Source organism: Platalea leucorodia (genome assembly GCF_965183815.1).
Source record: "Platalea leucorodia genome assembly, chromosome: 5".
In the NCBI taxonomy this organism is placed as follows: Eukaryota; Metazoa; Chordata; class Aves; order Pelecaniformes; family Threskiornithidae; genus Platalea; species Platalea leucorodia.
In genome coordinates, this window is record NC_138827.1 from 41376856 (window position 1) to 41401888 (window position 25033).

The 25033-nt window shown below is 37.0% G+C and overlaps 1 protein-coding gene across 1 annotated transcript in view; it reads right to left on the reverse strand.

Annotated features, from left to right (window-relative positions):
• The window catches only part of DPYD (dihydropyrimidine dehydrogenase), a gene marked incomplete at both ends in the record, with an annotated part of 361757 nt that overhangs the window by 233698 nt on the left and 103026 nt on the right, over window positions 1-25033 (reverse strand). Inside the window, 3 exons of the mRNA XM_082314522.1 lie at window positions 2230-2311; window positions 6369-6565; window positions 15620-15781. Of these exons, the coding sequence (XP_082170648.1) occupies window positions 2230-2311; window positions 6369-6565; window positions 15620-15781 (441 nt within the window). The remainder of the gene's footprint in view (window positions 1-2229; window positions 2312-6368; window positions 6566-15619; window positions 15782-25033) is intronic.

A 25033-nucleotide genomic window follows, 5' to 3' on the forward strand; every position in this document is an offset into this window, starting at 1 on the left:
CATTTATTGAAAGAAATAAGTCACAGTAATAAAAATGCACCTATAATCTACACTTGTTTCAGTTCAACTACTACTCACTTCCAGAAGCAAAAGCTGAAAAATATTTGTAGAGCAATGTTCCACCAGCAATCCTGCTTTGCGCAGCCACTGCAGAGGTTGTGCAACTACAGCTGTTAGAAGAGGGAGACGGGGAAGAGTGTTTGCTGCGTGTTCAGCAAACCAACTATAGCAGCCTCCTGTGTAGAGGTCATGCAATTGAAGATACACATGCCTTTTACTCATCTCTCCTAACCCCAAGGCTTTTGAGCACATAAAGTGTGTGTGATTCCTCTTCTGATATTTTGTACTTTCTGACACGGCTATGTGTGTTTTTATCTCCATACTTTAGATTCTCTGAACTTGAATGTTTTCCCCCAGTTTTTGTTATATCACTTGTGTATTCACTTTACAAAATGCCACGCTCCATTGTGTAAGCACTATACTTTGTGACCTTAACAGTTTTGTCTTCTTGTCATTGTATATCTCGTTACTGAATCTGCCTATGTTCCACTTAATATACTTTTCCTATTGTTGAAAAAAAAAGGCAGATGTAAAATACAGTCTACAATACTTATAACACCAACTTTTTTTTGTCTTTGGAGATTTAGTATAAATTTTATCAGAGGTGCAAGAGCCACGTACAGTTGTAATCCTTTCAAGAATACAGGCTACATCCTCACTGGCAACAAAATGTGTTCCATAAATTGTCATTACATTTTTTTATCCTATTGTGTACATATGTTATGAAAACCTAATGAAGGAATTTAAATGGCAATACTATTTTATGTGGGGATTCATAATACTCCTAGGGCCTTGCTCTGTAATCCTTATTCAGCTGACTAATTCTTACTAATTTCAGTAGAATTACTTGAATAAACAGCAGTACCGAGCATTTACACAACACAGCACCTTCCACCACAGATTTGAAATGCTTTAAGTAAACACCAGAAAATATTTCCAGCTTATAGAGGTATAAAGCTAAGGTACTTAGTTAACCAGGTTGCCAAAGGGTCAATTGCAAACCAATGGCAGAACTTGGAAGCAAATTTACATTGGGATTCTCTGCTGCACTTCAAAACCGCAGAGGACTTGCAGGTCAAGATGACTTGGTGGCTCTACCAGTCCATTCCGGCGACCCTGTCATAGCCTTGGGGAACTGAGTTTTGCAGAGGGTTCCCAGGGGCCTACGCCAGGCAATTTTGTCTAAAATTGTCTCAGTGCTCTGTTTTTAGCCCCATCCCTAACTCAACCTCCATTCTGTCAGCCTTCTCAAGGGTTGCAAAGGGATCTTCAGAGCGGAAAAATAAACCTCTAGCATTTGAAGCCTTATCTTACATCTTACCAGCATTTTTATAAAACCTGGGCAGGATGAGGTTCTCACTTGGGTTTTGAGACAACAGTCTACTGCTTTTACGATATGAACCAACATGAAAGATTCCAAGAAGAATTTCTTGCTTCACTGAACGCTTTAGTTTCATGTTAAAAATATTATCCCTCCTGGTACTCAAGAACTTGATCCAGTGATGCATTCTACATTTGTAACTTCTATTAAAATGTGCAGCAATTGTAAATACCATCTAAATCTTCAGCTCAAGCCCTAAATTAACAATAAAGCAATGTTCCCATTATCTATAAACAACACACATTTGTTTAACAGAATAATGCATAACTATCACTTTCCAAGAAGTTGAATGACTGTTATTGTTTATAATAGATGATCATGTTAACACTTTGTTTAATTGGATGCATTTTATTATAAAATTAACTTGGATGCAAGACTGTATTATAAACCATTAAGAAAAAACTCACGGAGAGGGAACGAAAGAAGGAGTATCAAATATGAATGTTTTAAGTAGTGCCAAACTTGCATGAAAAAAACTCGATTAAAAAAATCAAATCATTCCAATAGCTACATTGAACCCCTAAAGCAATTTAGGAATTTGTTTCTTACAGACAATTAATCACATGCAGGCATGCCAGATGAGAACTATTGATTGCCCTTTTCCAAACTAGTGGCATTCAGACAGGAGACAGACAAATGCCCTGAGCAAGAGGAAGCATCTTCCTGCCTCTGTCTAGCGTAGCTTTTAATTGTTCTTTACTAATGTGCATGACATTTTGCTGTTAATCTTTGGCAGAGTTCTTGTTTTTTCTTTGAGCTATACATAGGCAGGATGTATTTTTCATTACCTTCACTCCAAGATCCTTCATAAGCTCAGCTTCAAAATTCACTACATCATACGGCAATCGGAACTGGGGGATTTCAGACGTACTAAAATAAATAAAAACGCCCGTGAAATACTTCCAGCTATTAGGAAAAAAGGATTTTTTTAGTTGTTAAAAATTCAATACTTATAACAGACCGTAGTTAATTTTGATGTATGTGAAAGGAAATGTGCTGAAGCTTGACCATTGGCTTTTTAATTGTTAGAGTGACAAAACAGCATTATTCACTCAATGCTAAAAATACAGGCCAAGAAGGCAGTACCTTGAGGCCAATCCTGCGCACACTTGTAGGTAACCATTTAACATATGTTAAGCTTGGGTCCAAAAGAGCTTCAGCTCCATTCCTTTTGTTCACCAGAATATGTAACAGTAAGCAAACTTAAGACATCCATTTAAGAAAAGATCTCGTGGCTACTAAAACCAAAGTGATCTTCTAGCAACGATTCATTAAGCTATCCAATAAGAAAGAATCAGATTTCCCATATTTTTTTTTTAAAAAGTGTTGCATATGCTATTTTGAGCAATGGTATTTAAAACTGTACCCTCCTCCATTTCTACTTCATAAATTTTTTATGATCTTTCAGGATGGACAAAGTCAGTGATATTCTACCAGCTCTTGGTCTCAAGTCTGCTTTTTGACTTAGCATTTATTAGATGGCATTTTTTCCTCCTGGGGAAGATTAGGAATGACATCTTCAAGTTCCCAGAATTCCCACTGTATGGGAAAACTGCAGTGCCAGCATAGAATCTCATTTTATATCTACTGGTAAAGATCTTTATCTTCAATGAAATGACGCCTACTTATGCCAGTTCAAAATCTCTCTCATAAAACACATTACAGGTAAACACAGTGAAGTTCTACTTGACATACTTTTGTTCAATGAAGATAGATAAAAAAAAAAAAAAAAAGGACTTTGCAGAAAAGTGAAAGTCTCTCCCCAGATATATCTAAGCTTCAAACAGTCTAATCTGTTGTCAAATTAATGGAGCATAACAAAGCACTGGCACAAGAGATTCATTGAGGCTTTATTTTACATATTGTTAGTGACCACACCATCTTTAGCATCTAACTTTGACAAGCCAGAAGGATTTTATTTATTTTAAGTTGCATCAACTTTAATTATACTGATAAGAAACTGGCATTCCTCCTTATAATTTCTAATGCTGCCCTTTTTTCACCTTTCCTGACCAGTGTGCAATGAAAAATGTTCTAAATATCAGGTATAATGAATGTGTCACACAATACAACTTTCATAGGTCATGCTAAAGTAAAAAGGTGTCTGAGGCAGAAACTAATGTATCAATATGATTCTACAACAGAGATTCAATAAAGAAATCTAATAAAAAAAAGAAAGTTCTGTTTTCCAAGACACCTACGTATTTGTTGAAGGCCTGTCATTTCCATGACTCTTAAAAGAATCCAGAACAGCACTGCCTGTGTTATGTCACTGTCAGAATTTGTAAACAATTTTTTGCTCTTATTAAACATTTACTAACAGCTTCATGCTGTGGAGTATACCTGCATATAGGTACATACAAATACGTACATACATATATGTTCATATGCAAATACACACAGTTCTGTGGGGACACATGCATGCACATTTATTATGAAAATAAACATTTTATGAAAGTCAACTGGTACACCAATAATTCTGCTATAATTTCTTTCAGCACCAGAAGACTGACTCTGCAATGGAGAAACAGAGGGAGAAGGAAACGGGGCAGAGGTGCAGGAGGGATGCAGTGGATGGGAACAGTGTCCCACAAATTCACCTCTTCCTCAAACCTGATCCAAGTTAGAGGTGCTTGGACAGGTGCTTGGTGTTTCTCAGTGATCCCAAATTACTTTTGCTCAAGGGACACCCCTTTGGCCTAGTGAGAGAAATATTTTGGTATGTTGTAAACCAGTGGCATAGCTAGGAGCACGAGCATTGAAGCTTGTTCACAGTCTCTAAGCAAGAGCGTGATCTGCTCATGTGTACTCTATTATAAAGGATAAATTTTACATAACTGATGAAATGTAGGGAAATCTGCCTGTGAACATGAAAAATTCAGACATGTCCAGACAACCACAGACTTATGCTAGGCTTAAATATCACACCACAGGAACTGCAATCACTGGACAGCTTTCTATTGTCTAAATATTAAAGTTAGCTATGATTTAACATGTACGTGAAGGAACATCCTAGTTAAAAACACTTCAAAAAAGGCAGCGCAAACTAAAAAAGGGCACAAGCACTGCCCTTCCAAACAGCTGATTCCAAAATGAATTCGGTCTTGTTAGCCATTTGCAATAGTTTATGAAGCCTTGAAAACACACCCATCAATAACCTAAACTTGTTAAAAGATGTACTGCAAAGACTTACAAGCTCAATAATGGATGATTTCTGCCACAAGCCAGCCTCCCTTCTGTTCCAAGATTAAAATAAGGACAAAAGGAATTGATGCTCTTAAACCAGATGCAAAACTTTCTACAATGAATGGAAGTAAAATTTGACCTTGGTTGCTATGTGTTCTTCCACAGAATGATAGAATCATTTAGGTTGGAAAAGACCTTTAAGATCATCGAGTCCAACCGTAAGACTTTTAAGACTCAAAAAGAAAGACAGACATATCAAAATGCACTGTTTGACCATTAAGGATACTAACAGAATAGGCAAAACTTAGTGTAAGGCTTTTTGCAGTAGAACAAACAACAGACTAAGCTTTATTTTAAATTCAAACTAAAACATGAAGAACAGATGTGACTTAAGATCACATAGCTTCAAATATGCAAGCACACAGCAAGCAACTGCAGCATTGTACTGTAAGCAACTGCAGAAAGTACTGTATTATGTTGCTGAGTCCAGCCTGAGTCCAACCTGCCACCAAGTAAAGCTTCATTGTTAGAAACATCTCATTATTTCTTACTACTTTACAGCAACAAAACTGATTTTAAATCTGGTATTTAGGAAAACATGTGCTACTCAACAGATGAATAGGTATTTCATATGCTAAATTTGAAATCCTCTATGGCAACCAGTTCAAATAAAACAGCTCCACAGTTAAATGCCTATGCATTACCACCTTGATAATTAGGGAGAACACTTCTGAACCTCACTGGGAAAAATGCAAGTAATCAGTTCAGCTTCTCCAGCATTGATTCTCTATCTTCCAGAGCACTGAATAAGTATTTGACATTATGACATTATGGACCAAATTCATTAATGGTGTCAACTCTATTGATTTCAGTGATGCTTCAGTGAGAAATGCGAGTGCATCACCCTTCTTTCTCTCTCTGTTTCTTTTCACTTTTTATTTTGTAAACACTTTAGTGTGAGTACATCTTCAATGTGTAAAATTTAATTTTGATTTTGAATGGGTTGGTATCCACGAGTCAGTTTCTGAAATTTTATCTTATAATTAGGGATTCCAACAAATTTACAAGGTATTATCTCAGCCATTGTTACAGTGGTAAAAATTAATCTTCTAGTGTCAAGGACGTGACACCATGTAAATATCAGCCAAGTGTTTACCATACAGGAAAACTGCAAAGGTAACTTCTTTTTGTATCTGCAATTTGTTGAAGGTTGAGAATTGTAGGGGGTTTATTTCACTCTCATGGTATGGTTTACTAAAGCTGTAAGTCCAGGCATACATGATGGATTTATTCACTGTCACCTTTATTTGCACAAGGTAGTTCATGAAAGCACTCTAAATTTAAAATTCTCCATGAAATTAGTATCTGTCTAAAGCATTTTTGTAGAGCTACAAGTACTTCATCTTGTTTTAAAAGTTTTGGATAAGGGAAAATGATTCCTGACATAATTTTCTGAAGTGTTAATTGGATAATAACAATTGCAACCTGGTATTTTAGAGGTTATATGAAGGGAATATAGGATAGCCACCAGATTTTCAGTTCAAGCTTGCCTGTAACTGTACCTATTTTAACTTGAATGATGAATTATTTAAATAAAAAATAAGTTTTCCAGATCTGAAATCTTCTACTCTCTTCCTTTGATACAGGTAGAGGGATCGTGTATAAACTATGTTTACACAATATTTTTTGCTGTGCTTTCTACAATCATTGGAAATAGTGCTTTGTTGTCATTGTTTTTTACCTTAAGCCACCAACGTACTCCTGCTTTTCAAATATGGTGATGTTCGAGTAGCCCAATCGAGCCAAAAAGGAAGCACAACTTAAACTTGCAGGTCCTGCACCAAGGAGAGCTATCTTCACGTGATAGGCTTCAGGCATATCTTCTAGAGGAGGTAAGGAAGGGCTTCTGATCTGAGGAATATTCATAGCTTTGAACACCTGAAAAGCAATACATTCAACAGGTTACATACTTTACATTCCCTCCTTAAATTTTGTTATGAATAACATGATGGAAGCTTCCGCTAGTATTGTCACATATCATTGATGTATTATTGCAGATCACTTTGTAACATTATAGGGATTCCCAGCTGATTCCCAAATGTATGCATTCATGAAGGATGTTGTAGTTGCAGAGCTTGGTCTTTCCATAATTCTTTTTGTCTTAAAAATGTCTGAAGTCAGATCTTCCACTACTGTAAATTTTACAGAGAAGATGGAACCAGACTACCAGTAACAGAACAGTAATACAAAGTCAGCCAGATGGCAGAGAATATTTGTAACACCAAAAATTTCCTTCCAAACAATGTTCAGATTATTCTTACTACTAGAAAAGTATTTTTGCGAATAATGCAAAGGATTGTAACACCAGTGAAGGGGCTTTGCTTCTTCAAGAAACATTTTGTGTGATCCTGGATAAATCACTTATGGCTTGACTTTTTAGAGGTGGTAGGTAACCAACCTTAGGTGGTTTTGAAACTTTTTTTAGGAACTGTCCCTAGTCTTCAGTGCTATATTTTCAAAGGGAACCCACGCTTTAGATACCTCCTCTTACACAATTGTAATCAGACTTATTTCATGTTAGTTGCTCATCTATTGCAGATGTTCTCCACTTTTTAATCAGGTGTCCAAAAGTTGTAGGCATACCTGAATGTTAAAACTGTTCTCCCTATGCCTCAATTCTTCACCTGGTGATGATCTGCTCTATTCTGTCTTGACTATTAAAAGTACTTTGGACAATCTCTGACCACGATTATGTATTTATAAAGAACCCAGTGCAACGGGCTCCTAACCTAGTTGCAATGTCACACAGTTTATTTCAGATTTGCATGAAATCAATTCTTTGTTCAGGTATAGAGGTAAGAGGCTAAGACAGAAATAGTCTACATTCACTAAGCTAGACTTCACTGTCCTCTGCATTTACATACATTGTAGAGGAAGGAATGGAGTCGCTATCTTGTATAACCTATAAAAGGAAAGAATAGACCCACAGCTCTTGCAGGCTACTAAAGATTAGGAGCATGTAAGAGCGTAGTTACATCTTCATTTTATTTTAGGCATTAGGGGGAAAAATAGTTAACCCAAGGAGTATATCTTTGTAGCAGAAGCACAATATTAGACCAAAAGGATACAAGAGTTCATTGCATTGGGATTCTCGGTCATATCACAAACACTTCAAGGCTGCACCTCAAAAACTACCAGAAGACAGCATTGTTCCCCATCTATTTCAATGCAGAACTGTGTTCCATAAGTACTAACTAGTCTTCTAAAATACATATGGTATCATTTGTCTTAATAAATATCATATTTAAGCTATTTAACAAGTTTACCAACAGTTTTTACTTTCCTTAGAACTTGAGAAGCAAAGGTTTTTCAAGTTAAACTTCGGCAATTCCACTCATGAATAGAATTTTTCATTTATGTTTTGAATCAATGTTCATTTTCTTCATGCGTACTTGAGCACTCATGCTAGGTAAACCAATGATTAGTTCCTTCCCCCTCTAAAATTTCTGTGTCAAATTCCCCCAGTCTTTGTAAATTGACATAGCATTTTAACAAACTCCAAGAAGCAGGAGACAGATAATTGTTTTCAAAAAAGAATCATTTAAACCTGACAATTCATACAATATGGGAAGGTTTAATGTGGTTATTAATGGATTTCACAGGCTGAAAAGCTTATATTGTACTGTGAAACTAGACTGTGATAACCAAAATGCAATAGGATATTTTTAAAATGTCTGCTTTGTTACATTCACACAGAAATGGCTCAAATGATACCAAATTTCCACTAATCTCATGCAGTTGTTTTAAAAGGCTACTCAGTAGTACACATGATATAACTCACACATTTAATGTGCATATTGAACACTATGAATATACATATGCTTAAAAAATTTATCACTGAATTTACTTCATCGTTAACAATTATTTTTATATTTATTATTGAATAATCATACCCATCAACTAAATGTTATACTAAAGTGCCGCATTACTGTAGTGCAGTGTTAAGCTTCAGAAACCAAGCACTCATGCAGGAAATCCTAGTAGTTCAGGCTGAATGGTCAACTTTAATTCTGCCTATTTGCAAATAGGGTGAAACTGTCTTTATGCAGCACAGCCAGCTTGTGCGGTGATATCTTGCCATCTGGAATTCAGTGGCAGTTTTGCATATTAAGGCTGGCAGGGTAACTGTGTGAAAATAGCAAACTGCTTCAATGCATTTCAAAAGATTTTCACTCACCTCATGGTGAAGTTTCCCTACACTGTAATTCACCTAATTAAATATCACTGAATTCTTCTGTACAAATCCTTTGCTGTGCAGAGATGACTACCTTGCAAGCAAGTGTTCAATGCCACATTATACGCACCTGTCCTCTCCAATTTTTCTCTGCTCTGACTGTGGTCAGGATGCAAGTAAAGTTTAATATTGTTGCCTTTCTTGTCCACCTCCCCCTCAAAAAGATGATCTCATTTTTGTTTGGATGGAGTTTTTCTTTTGTTTTGCAGTGCTTTGTAACCAAGACTCATTCAGGAAAACGAGACCAAGTAATTAATTTTAAAGCTGAATCTCTCAGTGGAAAGACTCAGCCATCATCCCCATGTCTGCCTTTCCTTCTCTCTCTCTCTCTGTCATATGCAAACAAAAGAGGTTAGATAGATTATTAGTAGACGTCAATAACACTGAGCATTTATTCTTTAACTTTTTATCAAATACTATGCAATCATCATTATTTCACCATCCAGGGCCTGTTCAAACTAAACCCACATAGACTCCATCCACTACTTACACTTCATGTCCATTAGGGTCCATAGAAAGGATATCCCAGTTTACAAAAAGGATTATAGAGACTTTGTCCTCAAGTGAGATACAATTTGACAAAACCAAAAAAGCCAATCCATTCTGCTGAAGTTCCAACAACTGAAACAAATTCTCTCTTAATTCAGACATTTATAACACACTACAGTTTCCCTATTTGCATTACTTTAATGTGTAAAGGTGTGAGCGCACTTGCTCAATGTTCTCGCCAGTGTGAAATCTGGAGGTTTGTTCTCTTCTCCCTTGTAAATCAAACATCCTTTCACTGCAGTGGGGTTGGTTCTTGTTCCAAAACATTCAGTATACTTGACAAAGAACACAATTCCAGGCACTGTAGTAAAATGCAAGTTTGTATTAAGGTTCCACAATATTCCCCACTTAAGCTAACTATAGTGCTTTCAATTGCTGAGCATCCTATTCAAGTTTAATTTTCCTGGAAAGTTTTAGTCAACTCACTTTAGCTGTTTTTCAGAATGCAGACAGGGAAAAGCTTATTGTTCTCCTCATGTAATAAAATCCTGGTTCTTTTCTTCACCATGCTACTCTAGTATTAGCACGTTTTGATGAAAAGACGTGACATTTGGCAGAGAATGGCAGGTGACTCAGAGAAATGCATTTTGCTAACCTGATGAAAATCATTTTGTGACATAGTAAGCATGGTTTAAATGAATCTAAAACATTTCAAACCATTAGAGCACATTAGAACTGTTATTCAAAATTGTTATCTCAATTTTTATATAAATTAGAATAAATTAAAGTAACTCACATCAGTCACTTTTCAGTTTTCTGATCAGAATTTTTCTAAGAGGAATATACTGTAGATACTCTTCTCCACCTATTTGCAGAATTCAAATACAGTCAGATAGTTTTAGTCTAATTCACCTTTTTTTAAAATCAACTGGACTATAACAAAGCATTAACAGTAAATAGATTGAAAGTTTAGCCTCAATGTTAAAATGTAAAAAAGCCTTTGCCTAATCCTATGAAACAAGATAGGCTGCTAAAAAGCATATTTGGTAGTCTCCAAGACATACACAGAAGGTCACATTTCTTAAGTAAAAAGTGCATCTGTTTAATCTGTCATCTTCATCACAAAACCTTCATCAACAAAAAAAGGCTGAAATACAAAAAAATGGGGAAAATTGAAAGAGCAGTAGGAAAATTTAATCTTTTAGTAACATGAGTTTTGACTTCATAACGAAATCCTTTATATTCTTGAGGCATAATGCCTGCTTCCATGCTTAAAAGGCTATAGAAATAAGTTTATTAGTCAGGTTTGCCATTAAATATTCTTCGCTAAGATGATGAGATACCAAACAGTTACTAACGCAGACATTAGCATCTAGCTGGTATTTATTTTACTGTGAAACATATTAGTATATTCTGATTTGTTATCAGATTTTGCTAGTGCACAGAAAGCAAAGTACAGGCAATGAAATCAGTAACATTTAGGAACTGATTGTATTAGTTTCACACTTTCCCACTGGTTTCCATGGATATTTATCTGTAGGCTGGTTTACATTAACATGGGGCAGTTGAATATTTGAAGGAGAAAATAATATTCTGCCCAGATTTTAAGAAAAAATTAAGTAAATTGCATGCTCAGTTATGTTCTTGAAATTGTCAAATTACATGATCACACAATTAACTTCATTTAATTGCAGTGGATAGCACAGGATGTACAGGAAGTGGTTTTTCCACAAATGTGAGCTAGTTAGGAAAACTTGTTGATCCTCCCTCCACAAGTTAACAGTTAAAATTGTAATACTGCAAACTTATGCAAGTAGGTGAGTGTTGACAAAACTAGGGCCTAAAGCACCTCATTACAGACTTTTCAAACCTACATAATAACTATACATTAACATTATCCCAGTCCCAAGAAAACCCATGGATCTAGGACATTGCAGAGTCCATACCTCAAAATCTCATGAATACCACCACTAAAAAGGACATAGCAACATTCATGTAAATGCCTTAAAAAACCCAAAGAATGTTTAATGTCTGTAAAACATGCTGTGGAGAAGTTTATATAACTTGTCCAAATATTAGCAAGTCTTTCAGCATTGGCCTGAGAAATCAGAAGTCCTCAGATTCATCCCCTGAACTATTGTAGAAGGCTACACCATCCTCTTCAAACAAGCCTAAAATTTTATAATCGATTCTAGATTTCAACATGACTTAAAAGAGAAAATAACCTAAAGATATGTTAAAATAAAAATTAATACTAGCTCATAGAGTTTTCTTTCTGTTTGTCCTGCTGTCTTAGCTCCCCAGAACAATTCTGCTCTGCTGATGCAGCACGCCCACCCGTGCTGGCGACAGCGAGGCGCCCAGGCAGCCATCCCAAGGCCGCCCAGCTGCAGGAGACGCAGCTCCACGAGAACCACCTTCTCCCCCCACCTACGTAAAGACTGATCAGAACTGTCAATATGCAACTAAAAGAGGGACTCTGAGCTGGAGGGCGCAGCGCAGCCCTCCGTGGCAGTCCCCCTGGGCAGCCGTTGCTTCCTTGCCCGTGGTGGGTTGGGGGAGAAGGGAGGTTCAGCACTCAGCGGGGGACCCTCACCACAGCCCACCTCCCACTCCAAGCGCTTCGCTGAGATGCCCCTAGGTTAACAGCAGGTAAGCTTGTACAATGCATCTTTTAGGAAAAAGACATATCAAGTTTCCTTTTCCAAGTTCTTTCTGCTGCAACGGCAGCCAGAATATATCTCCAGAGAGGAGCAAATCACCAGAACTGTAGCTGGCACAAGAGTCACAGTACTAAATGATCTTGTATTTAAATCTAGTATGCAGCGATTAAAATTACACATTTTCTATTTAGCTTGTGCTGCTCCATTCAGAATGATTAACTAGAAACACAGGTTCAGTAATGTCTATCCAAAAATGTAAGATTTTGAGGGCTTCTTACTAATACTACAACAGACAATGTAATAGATCACACTTCTTTTTTACTGCAAGCTTACAAACTTGTACTTGAGTACCAGTAATTTTAGTTTATTTTGTGGGACTGACAGTCATATAGCTCATGCCTGTATGTATTGTCACTGCAATTTCAGTATATTTTCACTGAACTTGTGTTCCAAAACCAGAGATGTCCCCTGATTCTAAAGTACTTGGGCAAAGGAGACAGATAAAGACATTAATATAATTTTGACCTGTGCAGTAGCAGGTGTAACCTGCGCTTGACACTCATCATTTATAATAGTGAGCTTTTACTCCATGTTATTCTCTAGATGCAACAGTTACCGTGGTAACTGCATCCCAGTATACACATTCTACATCACAAATACAAACGGACATTTCCTTTTTTTCCACTTGAACATTTAATTGTCAAAATCCGCATTTCTTTCAGACTGGATTACGATTTGTTTCGAGAATGAGCCTAATATAGTTACAAAACTATATGGAAGGGTAGAAGGAAAATGCAGGAGGCATGAGGTGCCATTTTTTTCATTCTACCGTATGCAAGACAAATATTTTACAATTAGGGAGTTTTATCTGCAGTATGAACAGATGATCAGTCATTGTTCAGAAGCACAAAAGGGCATACGTCATCCCCATATATTTTCCATTTTAAACCCACATTCCTGCTTTACTGCAATTTTATCTTTTATCTCAGCTAGCAGTTGTGCCTTTTTATCACTCACTCTCGTAATGCATCAAGTGTATGATCCTTAGACAAATTCCAAGGAAAAAAAAGTCTAAAACTGGCTTTATGCACAATGGAGTTTTCAGTAAATAAGCCCCTGTGGGACAAACTATTACACAGTGCATGAGAATTACCATGCAGCTCTCATTAAGAGTAACACATGTTGCACGCCTAAATTACACAATTTGCTAAGTTACTCGTATAGGTAAATCTGTGAACACACTTCGCTTGCAGTATCTGGGCCAATTTTTGTATGAGCAGTAGTGCCTTATGATATTCTTCAGCGTTTTAATCTATATTTTTATAACGAATGTTACTTGGAAGCACTCATACCATTAGATTTTTTTCAACTATACATACTTTCATAGTAAAATTTAACTCAATGAAAGCTAACAATAAAGTATTAATTACAAAAGTGACTGCTTATTATTACTAATTATGAGTACTACAATACGTACAAATTCTTTGTTGAACCGTAGTAAATCTAAAGGTTATTAACAGCTAGTTTTAACATTTTAGGATGCTATAAAAATATTAAGGATAATAAAATCTACTGAAATGTTAATTTTGTTAGAATGCTGAATAGAACTGTATAACAATTTTATTTTGTTAGAACTCTTGACACTAATATCACTTTAAACAAACTTGAAACATTAGGGGCAAAGCCATTCTGAGCTATTCATCCTCTCTGCAGTTTTCATATCAATCATTGTGCTAGCACTGAGCTTTTTTAATAGATTTCTAAAGATTTTTGAAGAAAAATGGCAGATATTTAGCATTATCTATCAAGCCATAATTCCTCTCTATTAATCACAGCATTAGAGCTAAAAGGAGACACAAATCAAGTTTTAACAGATATTACTTCCGTTTGCTTCCTAAACAGTAATGTTTCACCATTGTATTCATCATCTACCTGACAACTGTTTAATCTTTATTTTTTTGTTTTTGGTTTGCTTTTTTTAAGAAAAAAAAAAAGTCTTCTGCTTTGCAACAAATATTAAGTTTTTACATATAAGGAATAAAGGCTGTTAGAAGAAAAGCTAATAAAATTGGCTCTTGACTGATAAAGCCCAACTATTGAATATACACATAGAACAAATACAGTTCAAACCGGTCCAAACTGTACTGATTCTTACGCTTCTATGTTCAAATCTCAAGAAAATTGAAGTGGATAGCTACTTAAATGAGAGAGGGGAGAGAAGGTTCAGCAACAGCTAGCAGAAAGGTTTAGCAGGTGCTCCAGAAGCTTTACAAAGCTCCTGGAGAGAAGAAAGGAGGGATACAAACAGATAAAAGGAGAAGACTTACAGCAGGTAGCAACATTTGCTCATCGAATCAAGACCCACAGCCATTGAGAAGGGGTTTGAAGTCCATGAATGACAGCAGAGGAAAAAAATTGCCCTTACAGACATATCAGCTGTTACTTCCAGATTGATTCACATTTCTATTTTGGTCTGTCCTACAAGGTTTTTTTCTCAGGCTTTGTAAAGGTGACTGGAATTTCATCGTATGTTTGTAAATATGATCAGCCAAATGGCTCAAGATACAGAAGAGGGACTTGTTCATTAGTTAAGGAGCGTACAGAAATGTGCAATCTTAACACATGCACATGCCTTTTTTTACACAGCCATAACTTCCTCGCTTTTACAAAGACCAAAAGCACAATTTTTACCCAAAGATACTTCAGACAGATCAGATGAGGTGCCAGCTAAGACCATGAGTTTGGTACAAATTCTCCATGCCCTCAAAGGAAGTTAACAAATGAGCAGTAGCTTCCGTCTTTCTTCGGATGGAAATTGGAGCATTGAAACTATACAGCTGCAAGTAATGCACATGGACCTCAACAGAAACCCTTGAGAAGACTTCCTAACATCAAGTGGCAAGTAACAACTTTTGCTTCAGTAGTCAAAATATACACATACCTTTAAGAATTAATAAATTTACACATACACGTGTGTGCATCTGTATCTATCTAGACAGATGCACATAGAGATATATTTCAGTCAACCTGAAACTACTTATTTAATCAGTTTTGGCAAAACAGGACAGTAAAAAGTCTAAATCATCTGAAACTTTTCCTTTGTCCCGAAGCCAGTACAAATGCACACTAATTCTGCTATAGGATGTTCCCTATGCCCAGAAGAGTTCTACATCTCCTTAACATGCAGTTACAGATGCAGGTGCACTTGATCTTTCTCCCTATGCAGCCTACTTCAGTAACATCCACAATTTCACCTGGCTTAGATAAATCTTTCATTATAAAACAAATTTGCTCAACTACTAGTGTTTCTAAAGAGTCATCTTGTTCACACATAATGTTCCTTATGTTCCTATGAAGTATTGCATTATGAAAGCATTTCTAAGCTTCTGAATGTGCTGTAAGAAAAAGGATAATTATTCTAACTTCCTACATCTTTCTTGTATTAGTACCAACTTTTTTTAAAACAGATCACTAACAAAGGCAACCACTTAAACAATACTCATAGGTACATACAAAGAATTTAAGATATTTGCAAGTCCCACCTACCTCAGTAGCAAACTGCTGCAATCCGCCAATATTAATTGGTCCCTCCTCAGTGGCATACAAATTGCAGCCACCAACACAGAGGTCTGATGTTGGACACACCATTCCGCATGTCAGGCCAAGTGGATTGTCAGAAAGAATCATTTTGGCTGCTCCATAGTAGTTCTGAAGGAAAAAGAAAAAAAGAAGAAAAACAAAAAGGAGGAAAGGGGGGGAAGAGATAGTTACATACCAAGGAAGCAAAAATTCAAAAATTCAAGAGAAAATACAAAATACTTTTTCTTTAACTGGCTAGTCAAATAATATATAAATATAAATATATTAAATAACAATGACATTATTTAAATGTACCAACACATTACACAGCATTATATCAAAAACACGGGAAAGAAAGTCAGCAAAATTGTTGATTATGCAAAAATAAAACTTTTCTTTTCAGCTTGCAAAATAGTTAAAAGCATCTTCAGTCTGAGGTGGTTGTAGCATTTTTAGTGGTTTAACAAATCTACGTTCGAAAACTACTGTGCCTGCGTTATGTACTTGTAAATACTTTCTCCATTTCTAGGTCAATTGGGCAGTAGCTGAGTTGTAACCCTTGTTGGAGGTCTGACCAGAAAGTGCCAGTTAGATTATCAGTTCTTCATGACACAGGGAATGAAGAGCTTATTTTACACATCTGTGCACACCATCTATGTGGATATGCCTGTCCTTCACAGCAGATCAGTAGTGCCAATTGTCCCAGACCCGTGATGAGAAGAGAAGGTTTCTTCTGCAGCTGCCTGTAGATATTGCACTCCTAAATTCTTTTTTGAACTCTTTCTCCTCAACCACATACTGATCAGGGCAAACACTTATTTTCCTGTTTCCCTAAATAGCAAACCAGGGAACTGATTAAAGAAGTTATGTACAATTCACAGCTTCACAGATTCTCACTATTCAGTGCACATCAGGAAAGGAACAGTTTCTGATATATGAGAGCTAGAAAGATTTCTTTCCATAATAAAAATCTAAGGAATGGACATTAGCAAGCTCCCAGTGCCTGATGCCATGAGAAAACAACCCCAGTTGTTTTTTTAAACTGGATAATTCTCTTAAGAGGGAGCATCAGGAAATGCCAGGAGTGAACTGAAGTCCCATTTAGAGAGGGAGAACTACTGATGGCGGTTTTGCATTTACATTACATTTACATTAATGAAATCACGGTGTAATTAAAGCAAGCCGTTTACATCCGATCTTTTCTTCTCTATAGTCAGTATAGAAGTTTACTTAATTGTAGACTCTAGTTCTTTCTTCATTTTACCACTCCTCTCACCCCCTCTAAAAGCCGCACCAAGGAAAGTCCATGAAGATGGGTTAATGCTAGAGTTTCCTTTAGGGGCCAGAAGACAATACAGTACCCCTTAGAATTAGCACATGGCTGACGTTCCACAAAGTTTCTTCAGTGAGAAATTAATGCTGGGATCTCATTCCAGCTTTCTCCAAATAATAATATAATAACTGAGAGATTAAAAAACAATGTGTCTCCTTCCTCTTCCACCACTTCTTCCATATTCCAATCTTCATTAATCATCACTAACACGAAACTGCTTTTTATAACAAATATCTTTACCTTTCTGTCCCAGGACAGCTGACTCAGAACAGCCAGATGTAGCACTCAAACAACGTGGAGTACTCAGTCACAGCAGACCCTATGCAATGCCTGTGACTTACTGTCTCTCAAGTAGGCTAATGTATACAGAACTGTTTACTCAAAGTGAACGCTATGCCACACAGAGCAAGAATCCAGTTATGAATAAAAAGAGCAGTGTCAAGATCTGACAATATAACCAACAATGGGTAACAAGACTTTGGTCTGGGAGGTTCAGATTCACTAAAGGCATATTAAAAGACAGAGCATAAAATTCTTATAGTTAAACCATATGCTATAGATCCAGCTAGAGGTTCTCAAGAGAATGCCAGTGTTTAAGAAATGTATTTGTAGATGTAAACTGGACCTTTTGCTTACAGATGCTGGTCTACTGCACAGCATGAGCCCCTGTCCATCACCTGGAAACACAAACAAGCTACCTGGGTGTACTTTCATAGGATTGTCTTGGACGTTATTAAAATCCATTGAAATTCTAATCCTGGCTGAACAGGCAATCCCTTTACGCAACTGTTCTGGGAGAACTTCCAGCCATTTTGCCTACGGTGACCAGTAAGGCACTTTATCATCCCCAATTCTCATTTATTCCAATGTAAAGGAGTATTAGTTAAACGGAAGTTGTATGTATTAGCAAATATTTTTGCTCTTCCAGATGAATGATACCATTTCGATACGCCAGAGATTGTTAGAGCTGCTAAAAACAACCAGTAAAGACATTGTAAGCTCAATTCAGCAGCAAAACACAGAAGTCTAGTTATACTGGAGACGTCCCTGACACATAGCCATGCAGACAGCAGAGGTGACCCAGTCAATGCAGGAGACCAACGTCTTTCTGAAGCGGCACTCAGAGACCAGCCTAGATACTCTACAGCACCTTAAGTGGCACTAGATGTCTGTTCCCCAGACAATTACACCCAGTCATTCCTTTTTTCCACTCTAAAGGAATAATTACAAGCTAGTAGTGGGGATTTTTCTCACTAACTCAAAGACAAAATGGTTTTCAAAGAATTTTTGTTCAGTTTGATATTTCATTACATATGAGAGTTATATTTTCCCTTCCTGTGTTGTCCAGGATTATTATTTTTATTATCTTCAACTCTGGTTCAATGGAAACAATTACAACAACGGGTATTTCCATTTAAGTAACTTCATTAAGGATTTTCTACATTTTTAGGCTTTGTAATTAAAATCAATATACAGAGCTAGTCATTATGCCTAGAATGCAAAGCTGTTAAACTATTCCTTTTTAAAATTAATTTTATTACATATCTGTAAAGTATATTCTCACGCTTGAGCTGTGCTACTACAGGCAGCATCAACACAGCTGGCATATTTTACTTGTTTTGCAAGCTCAAACCAAACTTTGAGCACAGCTATGCTACAGAAAGACAGGGTATGCTAAAGTAGCAAGTGACTTCAGAAAGATGGGACCATGGTCACTGTGGGTATAGGACTGAGATTATGGCTTATTGAGGGGATATCTAGGGAAACCTGTCTCAGAACATCATGCCAGACTTTGGTAAGGGGGAGGCTGGGACTGAAGTCCTAATGGGGGTAAGGCCAACTGCTGCTGAACTCTTAATCTGGGGGAAACATGATGGAGTATATGAAGGTGGGGTCCTGATTTGGGAAGTTTTGAGACGTTGCTGTCATGATCATGAGTTGCTGCCGCTACCACTAGTAGTGGTAGCACCTGAAAAAAAGAGGAACTCTGTCCTCTTCAAATGAGAGTACCAAAAGATATATAGTACATGTTACCATGCTAAACATTAAGACATTAGATAAACTGTATCGAAGAGTATATATCTTCTAGTCTTAACACCTGAAATAAGCTTTAACGATAAATTAAAAGGCAGTCACACCTGAAGTGCAAAGTGTTCCACTTATCTTTGGGAGCAGCAGGGCAAGTCTTCAGCACTGCTTCACTAGTGTGCCCCAACTGTGCTAAAATAGACACTTCTAAAGATGAAAGGGAAGTACAGGTTCAGTGCTGACTTGGTTTCCCTGTCTGCCAATAAAAAGTCACCCTGTGTCAATTTTACCATTGGTAAACTTATAACATACTCGTCGAAGAGCTGCAGTTCCCTAACTCTCCTCTTCCACCTTCCAGAACACCAGTGTAACCACTGTGCCCATTGCCATTGCTACTGTCCACTACCAGGGAAAGGATATGGCCACGTGCTGCTACCATGACTCTGTGCCCATCTGCAACCTTCCTGATACCCAGGGGACAGTCCAGCACGGAGACTGGGCTGCGGGCAGGACTTCAGGAGCCCAGCTCTGAGTTGCTTCATCTCTTTGTCCTTCCATTCTATTTAAACATTTATCCTGCCTTTACTGTGTTGATTTATTATCTAACATATCAAACATAACTAGAAAAATATTTTCCAATACTTGACAAAAACTGGCATGGAAATACCGTATAGTCTCGTAAGTTACACTAAGTGGTGTTATACAAACTGTGTTACAAAACTGCAAACCATCATGTTACTACAGTAATAAATGAGAGTTTGTAGTATACATACAGTAGTATACATACAGTATCTTAAATGTTTAGTTACATGAAGACTTTGTGCTTACATAACTTTTTTTTTAAGCTGAATACATGTATTAATAATCATTACATTTACCAATGGCAAAGGTAGAATATTCATAGAATATTCACATTTTATAAAAAATTATTGATCGCTTTTATTTCACAAAACCAGGCTGTAGCAGGCTGCACACAAAATAGACATGAGATGCAAACCTGGCAAGCTGGTAACTACACACCACATGTTGTACATGAGAAAGGATCAGAATTAAAGGGAGGCTGGCTTCATTAAAATGACAAAATTACTCCAGGGCACGGAACGATGCAAGCTACCTTAACAGTCTGGAGTAAATTTTTCAGATGCTGAAATAAGAAGATGACTCAGTTGGCTAGTTTCTTACAGACGTCACAGAGGAAGCAAGTCTGAAACTAGAATGTTTCTGAATTTTTAAATGAGATAAATGTCTGCTCGTGCCTTTGTTCATAGAATCTTTTTTCCTGTGCACTTCCATAGAAACAAATTAATCTAACTGGATAGGATGTTTTGTGGTTTCCTACATCAAAATGTCAATAAATACTACATTGCTAACACAGGGAACAAAAACAAGCCTTAAACAGACATCAATAATCAGCGGAAACCAGGCAGAGGAGGATCTCCACATGTATCATTTGGAAGCATTATATAATTTGCATGCAAATGAGACTGTTTTTTACTTGAAAAAAACCTATTAAAACACATAGGATCAATACTGAGAGACCAGAAGAAATTGCATTTACTATCAGGAAATGCTTATAGCATCTTTTCTTTCAATTCAATTCAAGAGCTTTGTATATAAATTCATTATGTATTAGGGTGTTTCGATATTGCAGTTTTCTCAAAAAAACAATGAAGACTATGCATTATTATGCTTTGTGTAATAAAAATGAATACACTGACTTCATCAGGATTTTGGGACAGTGAACACTTTAAAAGAAAATAAGAAAAAAGTGGTAATTTCCTTTTCAGCTGGGTTCAGTTTAAAAAAAGGGAGACACAGCAAAAAATATGGGAAAATATCACCTCCTTCTACTCTAGTTCATGTTCTGCAATGGCTTTAAAATTTACTCAAGATGTATTGGATTAAAATATTTTCACATACCGAAGAGCCACTATTTAAAGTACGCTGTTATATAAGTAGCATTTTTCACATTGACATACACCAGTTCAAATATAACAAGAAACACCCCCAGTCTGTCAGCCCCCCCAAAATATCTTCCGAAGAAGAACGAACAAAACATAACAGCAACTTATCAAATCATACATATTCTATATTATAATGCTGATGATTTTTAATCAATCCAGAAATCTTTCACATCATTTGACTTGTGTCATCATAACAGGACTGTAATTTCACACAGTGTCACTATCTTTTTATGAAAAAGAACGGAAGAAATATCTTGTACTGTCATTTTGTCCTTTGTAGTCTAGAATGTGAGAGATTCCTTAATTGACATAGTGTCATCGCAAAAGTCTATTCTACATAATTACACTATGGCAACTGAAACCAGCTGTCAGCCATTCCATTACACTAAGTACAAACAGACATCTCAAGAAAAGTCACTGTTTCAAGTGCATCAATTTAACACCATTACTACTTTTTCTTTTAAATGTTTTTTTGTATTTAGTGACCTGAAATATACAAAGATTAACAGAGAAAGCTGAATAAAACAGCACTTTCAAAAACCTGGGGCCTCAAAGTAGTACTTAAAGATTAATTGTGATGCATATCTGTATATAATTATTACCAATCATCTAGCAGCTTCCTGACTTCCACAATCCTTCATTGTATTAACAGTATCCCACTTATAGTATTTTACATATGAACTGTGACTCATGATTTTCTACAGTCTTTGCAATGGCATATAGATGTCCTTTGTTAATTTACTCAGAGTTCCTCTGGCACAGAAAAACCATCATTCTGTTTCTCTCACCTGTCATAATCCTACGTCTCTCACAACCCTTTCTCCCTTACAATCTTTTCTTCATTTCATTTTCTCTTAATGATCCCACAGCTTTTTGGCTCTTGCCTTCCTTTGTCCACCCACTTTTCCTTCTTTCTCATTTCCAGTATATTACCACAAACACTTTTTCCTTTTCTCTCTCAATCTCCCAAACTTCAGACTCCCCCTTATCCCTTGGTATCCATCTCTAGCCTCCAGTTTGTTCCCTCTCCCATTTATCCCTTGAAAAACCAAATTTCTCCCTTGAAAAAACCCCACACATTTCCTTTAGTTTCATTTATACCTAAACATTCCTCTGAAATCCTAAAACTTACTCCTGTGTTCCACAACTTTCTCTGTACTGTTCCTGGCATTCAATTCTCTCTCCCTCATTTCCCTACCAGCATTATGCGAAGTCCAAGTACAACCTTTTATCCAGAGGGCACCATGGTTTTGTTGGTTTGAGGGGTTTTTTTTTTGTTTTCTGGGGTTTTTTTGGGTTTCAAAATGCTGGTCACAAGAAGGCTTACATCCACCGATAAAGTCTGTTAGAGAACGGTTGACATGTCAGCTCAGACCAGTTTATCTTTATTATTAAGGACCATGGGAGAAGATGGTCTCTCTGAAAAAGGAGAAAACTGTTGAATCTATGTCAGGAATCATTGTAATACTGCAATACTTGAGATAAAAATGTGAGAGCTAGTAACAGAGGGCTACAGCGACAAAGTGTGATTTTTGAGTAGTGATAACACAAAAGATACTTCTGCACCCCCAATTCTTCATTATAGACTCGGACTATAAAGGCTGGGTCACTCAACTCCTTATGCCTGTGCCACGTAACATAACTTAATATCCCCATGCCTAAACTGTACCAACAGTTGTTTTTCAATGTGACTACTCAACCATAAAGGTGTCTGATAACAAAAAGCTCCAAAACCATCTCATTGAACATTACAAAGTTAGAGCATGTGAGAAGCTGTTGCTTTCTACGTGGCAGCTTCCTCTGGCACACGCTTCTGCTTAGCAGGAGGAAAGCTGGACAGGCTGCAAGTGTTCAGGCTGAGAGTTGCTTCTGGGAAGCTGTAGGATTTTCTGCTGCTGTACAACGTTGGATTGCGCCAGTCCTAAAGGATGACGGGTGCTGGAGCTCCATTTTACCAAGTCCTTCTTGCTTTGATGTATCAACACAGGGAAAGAAGGACATAAAATTCCTAAAATCACTCCTGGTACTCGTTCAAGGGTAGAGGGCGAAGCTTTCTCCTGCAGCAGCTGAACAGTTTTTTTTTCTTTTTGTGTTTTCTTTCCAAAGAAAGAAATAACGAAGATGGCACTTGTGCATTATAAAACAAAGAGTATACACTTTGCACCGTGAAGGCTGTATTTAAAGAGAGGACAGCTGGAAGCCAGAATACTTGTCTGCCATCTTCTGATGTTTAGAAACAAAAGTAGTAACGTGTGCATGGTGAATTTGGAGTCTGGTCTCCGAGAGACACAATTGCAAGCCGTCTGTATGAACTGAGAAACACTGACTGGGAAGACACAATAGAATAGATTGTACCTTTATAAAGTGGAGTTGTAATCCAGTTTGTATGGAAAAAGAGAATGGAAATCGTGGCCTAAACTCTACTGAGTCACAGCAGCTAACACAATACAGCATAAGTGACATCCTTTTTCTCAAAGAGGCTCAAGGTTCATTGAGTCTGGCAATTCAATTGCCCTCTCAACCCAGAAACAACCCCTCCTCCCCTGTCCCTCTTCTACTCCTGAGCTCAGGTCTAACGGCAGAACAGCTACATTCTACATGGCCCGTAAATACCTAAAAAGCCTCAGGCTTTAGAGAACAAGAATCCCTGACCTTTTATGATTGCTATAGCAGTTTTCCAACAAAACAAACTACATACAATAGAGCTCTTAAATACCTGACAAAGTAATTCATTTTCAGTATGCTGCTGTCTAAATACTCTATATTAATAATGAATCATGTTTAAATAAATACCTGCGTGCAGTACTGCTTACACAGGGATGAGGATGCAGAATTTATTGAACTCAATCTCCTCTAAACGAGTAGAAGGGTAACCTGCTGAAGGGAGTTTCTTAAGTGAGTGATGAAGAAAGATTCAGAAGCAGGAGAGGAAGTTCAATAAGCCTAGAAAGCGTACCCCGATTTCCTGGATTTATTGACCTCAAATACCTGAATGTTCTACGCTTCACCTATTTATTTTGTCTAGAAGATACCAGATATATTTATAAAATTTTGGATTAAAAAAGAAAGTTTATTTACAAGGTGAAAACAGCAAAAGAGATTTAACATTTTGAAAAGTATTTTCAATGACATGTAAAACATCCTTGATCATGTGAAGTAAATACTTTTATAACAATAATACAAAAATATTCAGCAAGCAGATTGCTGAATGATATCCGAGTGATTATTTCAATAAAAGTTTAGAAAAATGCATAACAAAGTAAAAAATTACTTACTGGTTCCATTAAAAACTTTCAAAATGATAAGTTAGAAGTTTTAGTGCTGTTTTCAAAAGCACACCGTTCTTGTTTTCTACCTGCTCTAAAAGCATACGGTGCAGGTACCCCAACCACCACAGCAGCAGAATGAAAGAGGGGAGAGAACACTGCAGGAGCAGCCATGGTAGTGGGCTCTCACACAGACTCTGCCAGGGTCATGACTTCAGGTGAATCATTTCAACTTTCAGTACCCCTCTCTCAACTTCCACCTTCTATGTATTGCTTGCTTGGCAGAAAGCAAGGAGTTTCAAAGTGCAGTAGTGTAAAAACAGTAGTACATACCTATACCTAGAAAAAAATCCTATTAATAAAGGAAACCAGAAGAATTTACTGTTACTTTTTCTGAAGAACAGAATTTGTGGTAATAGATATATTTTCTAGTAAAGGCACCAGAAACTAATTCATCAAAAGGAAAATCCAGCCTAGCAGACTGCAGCCATCAAGTCAAGGCTGGGTTCCCTCTACGCACTGTTTATTTCCCTGAGAAGTTGCTTGGTACATGAATTACAGGGGAGAAAGCAAAGGGTAAGACTGTATGTAAACTCACACTTGGAACCGGATTTCACAGAAGCAGTGCTGATTTTAGGCATGCAATTTCCCATCCTAACATCTCGGCTAGCAGAAACTGACTACCTGACTTTTTAAAACTTCCTGTGTATGAATGTTTCCTACTCTCTACGCAATTATCAGGCATCAACATGAGCTAAAATCTGTTACCACAACCATTGTATACCTTTTA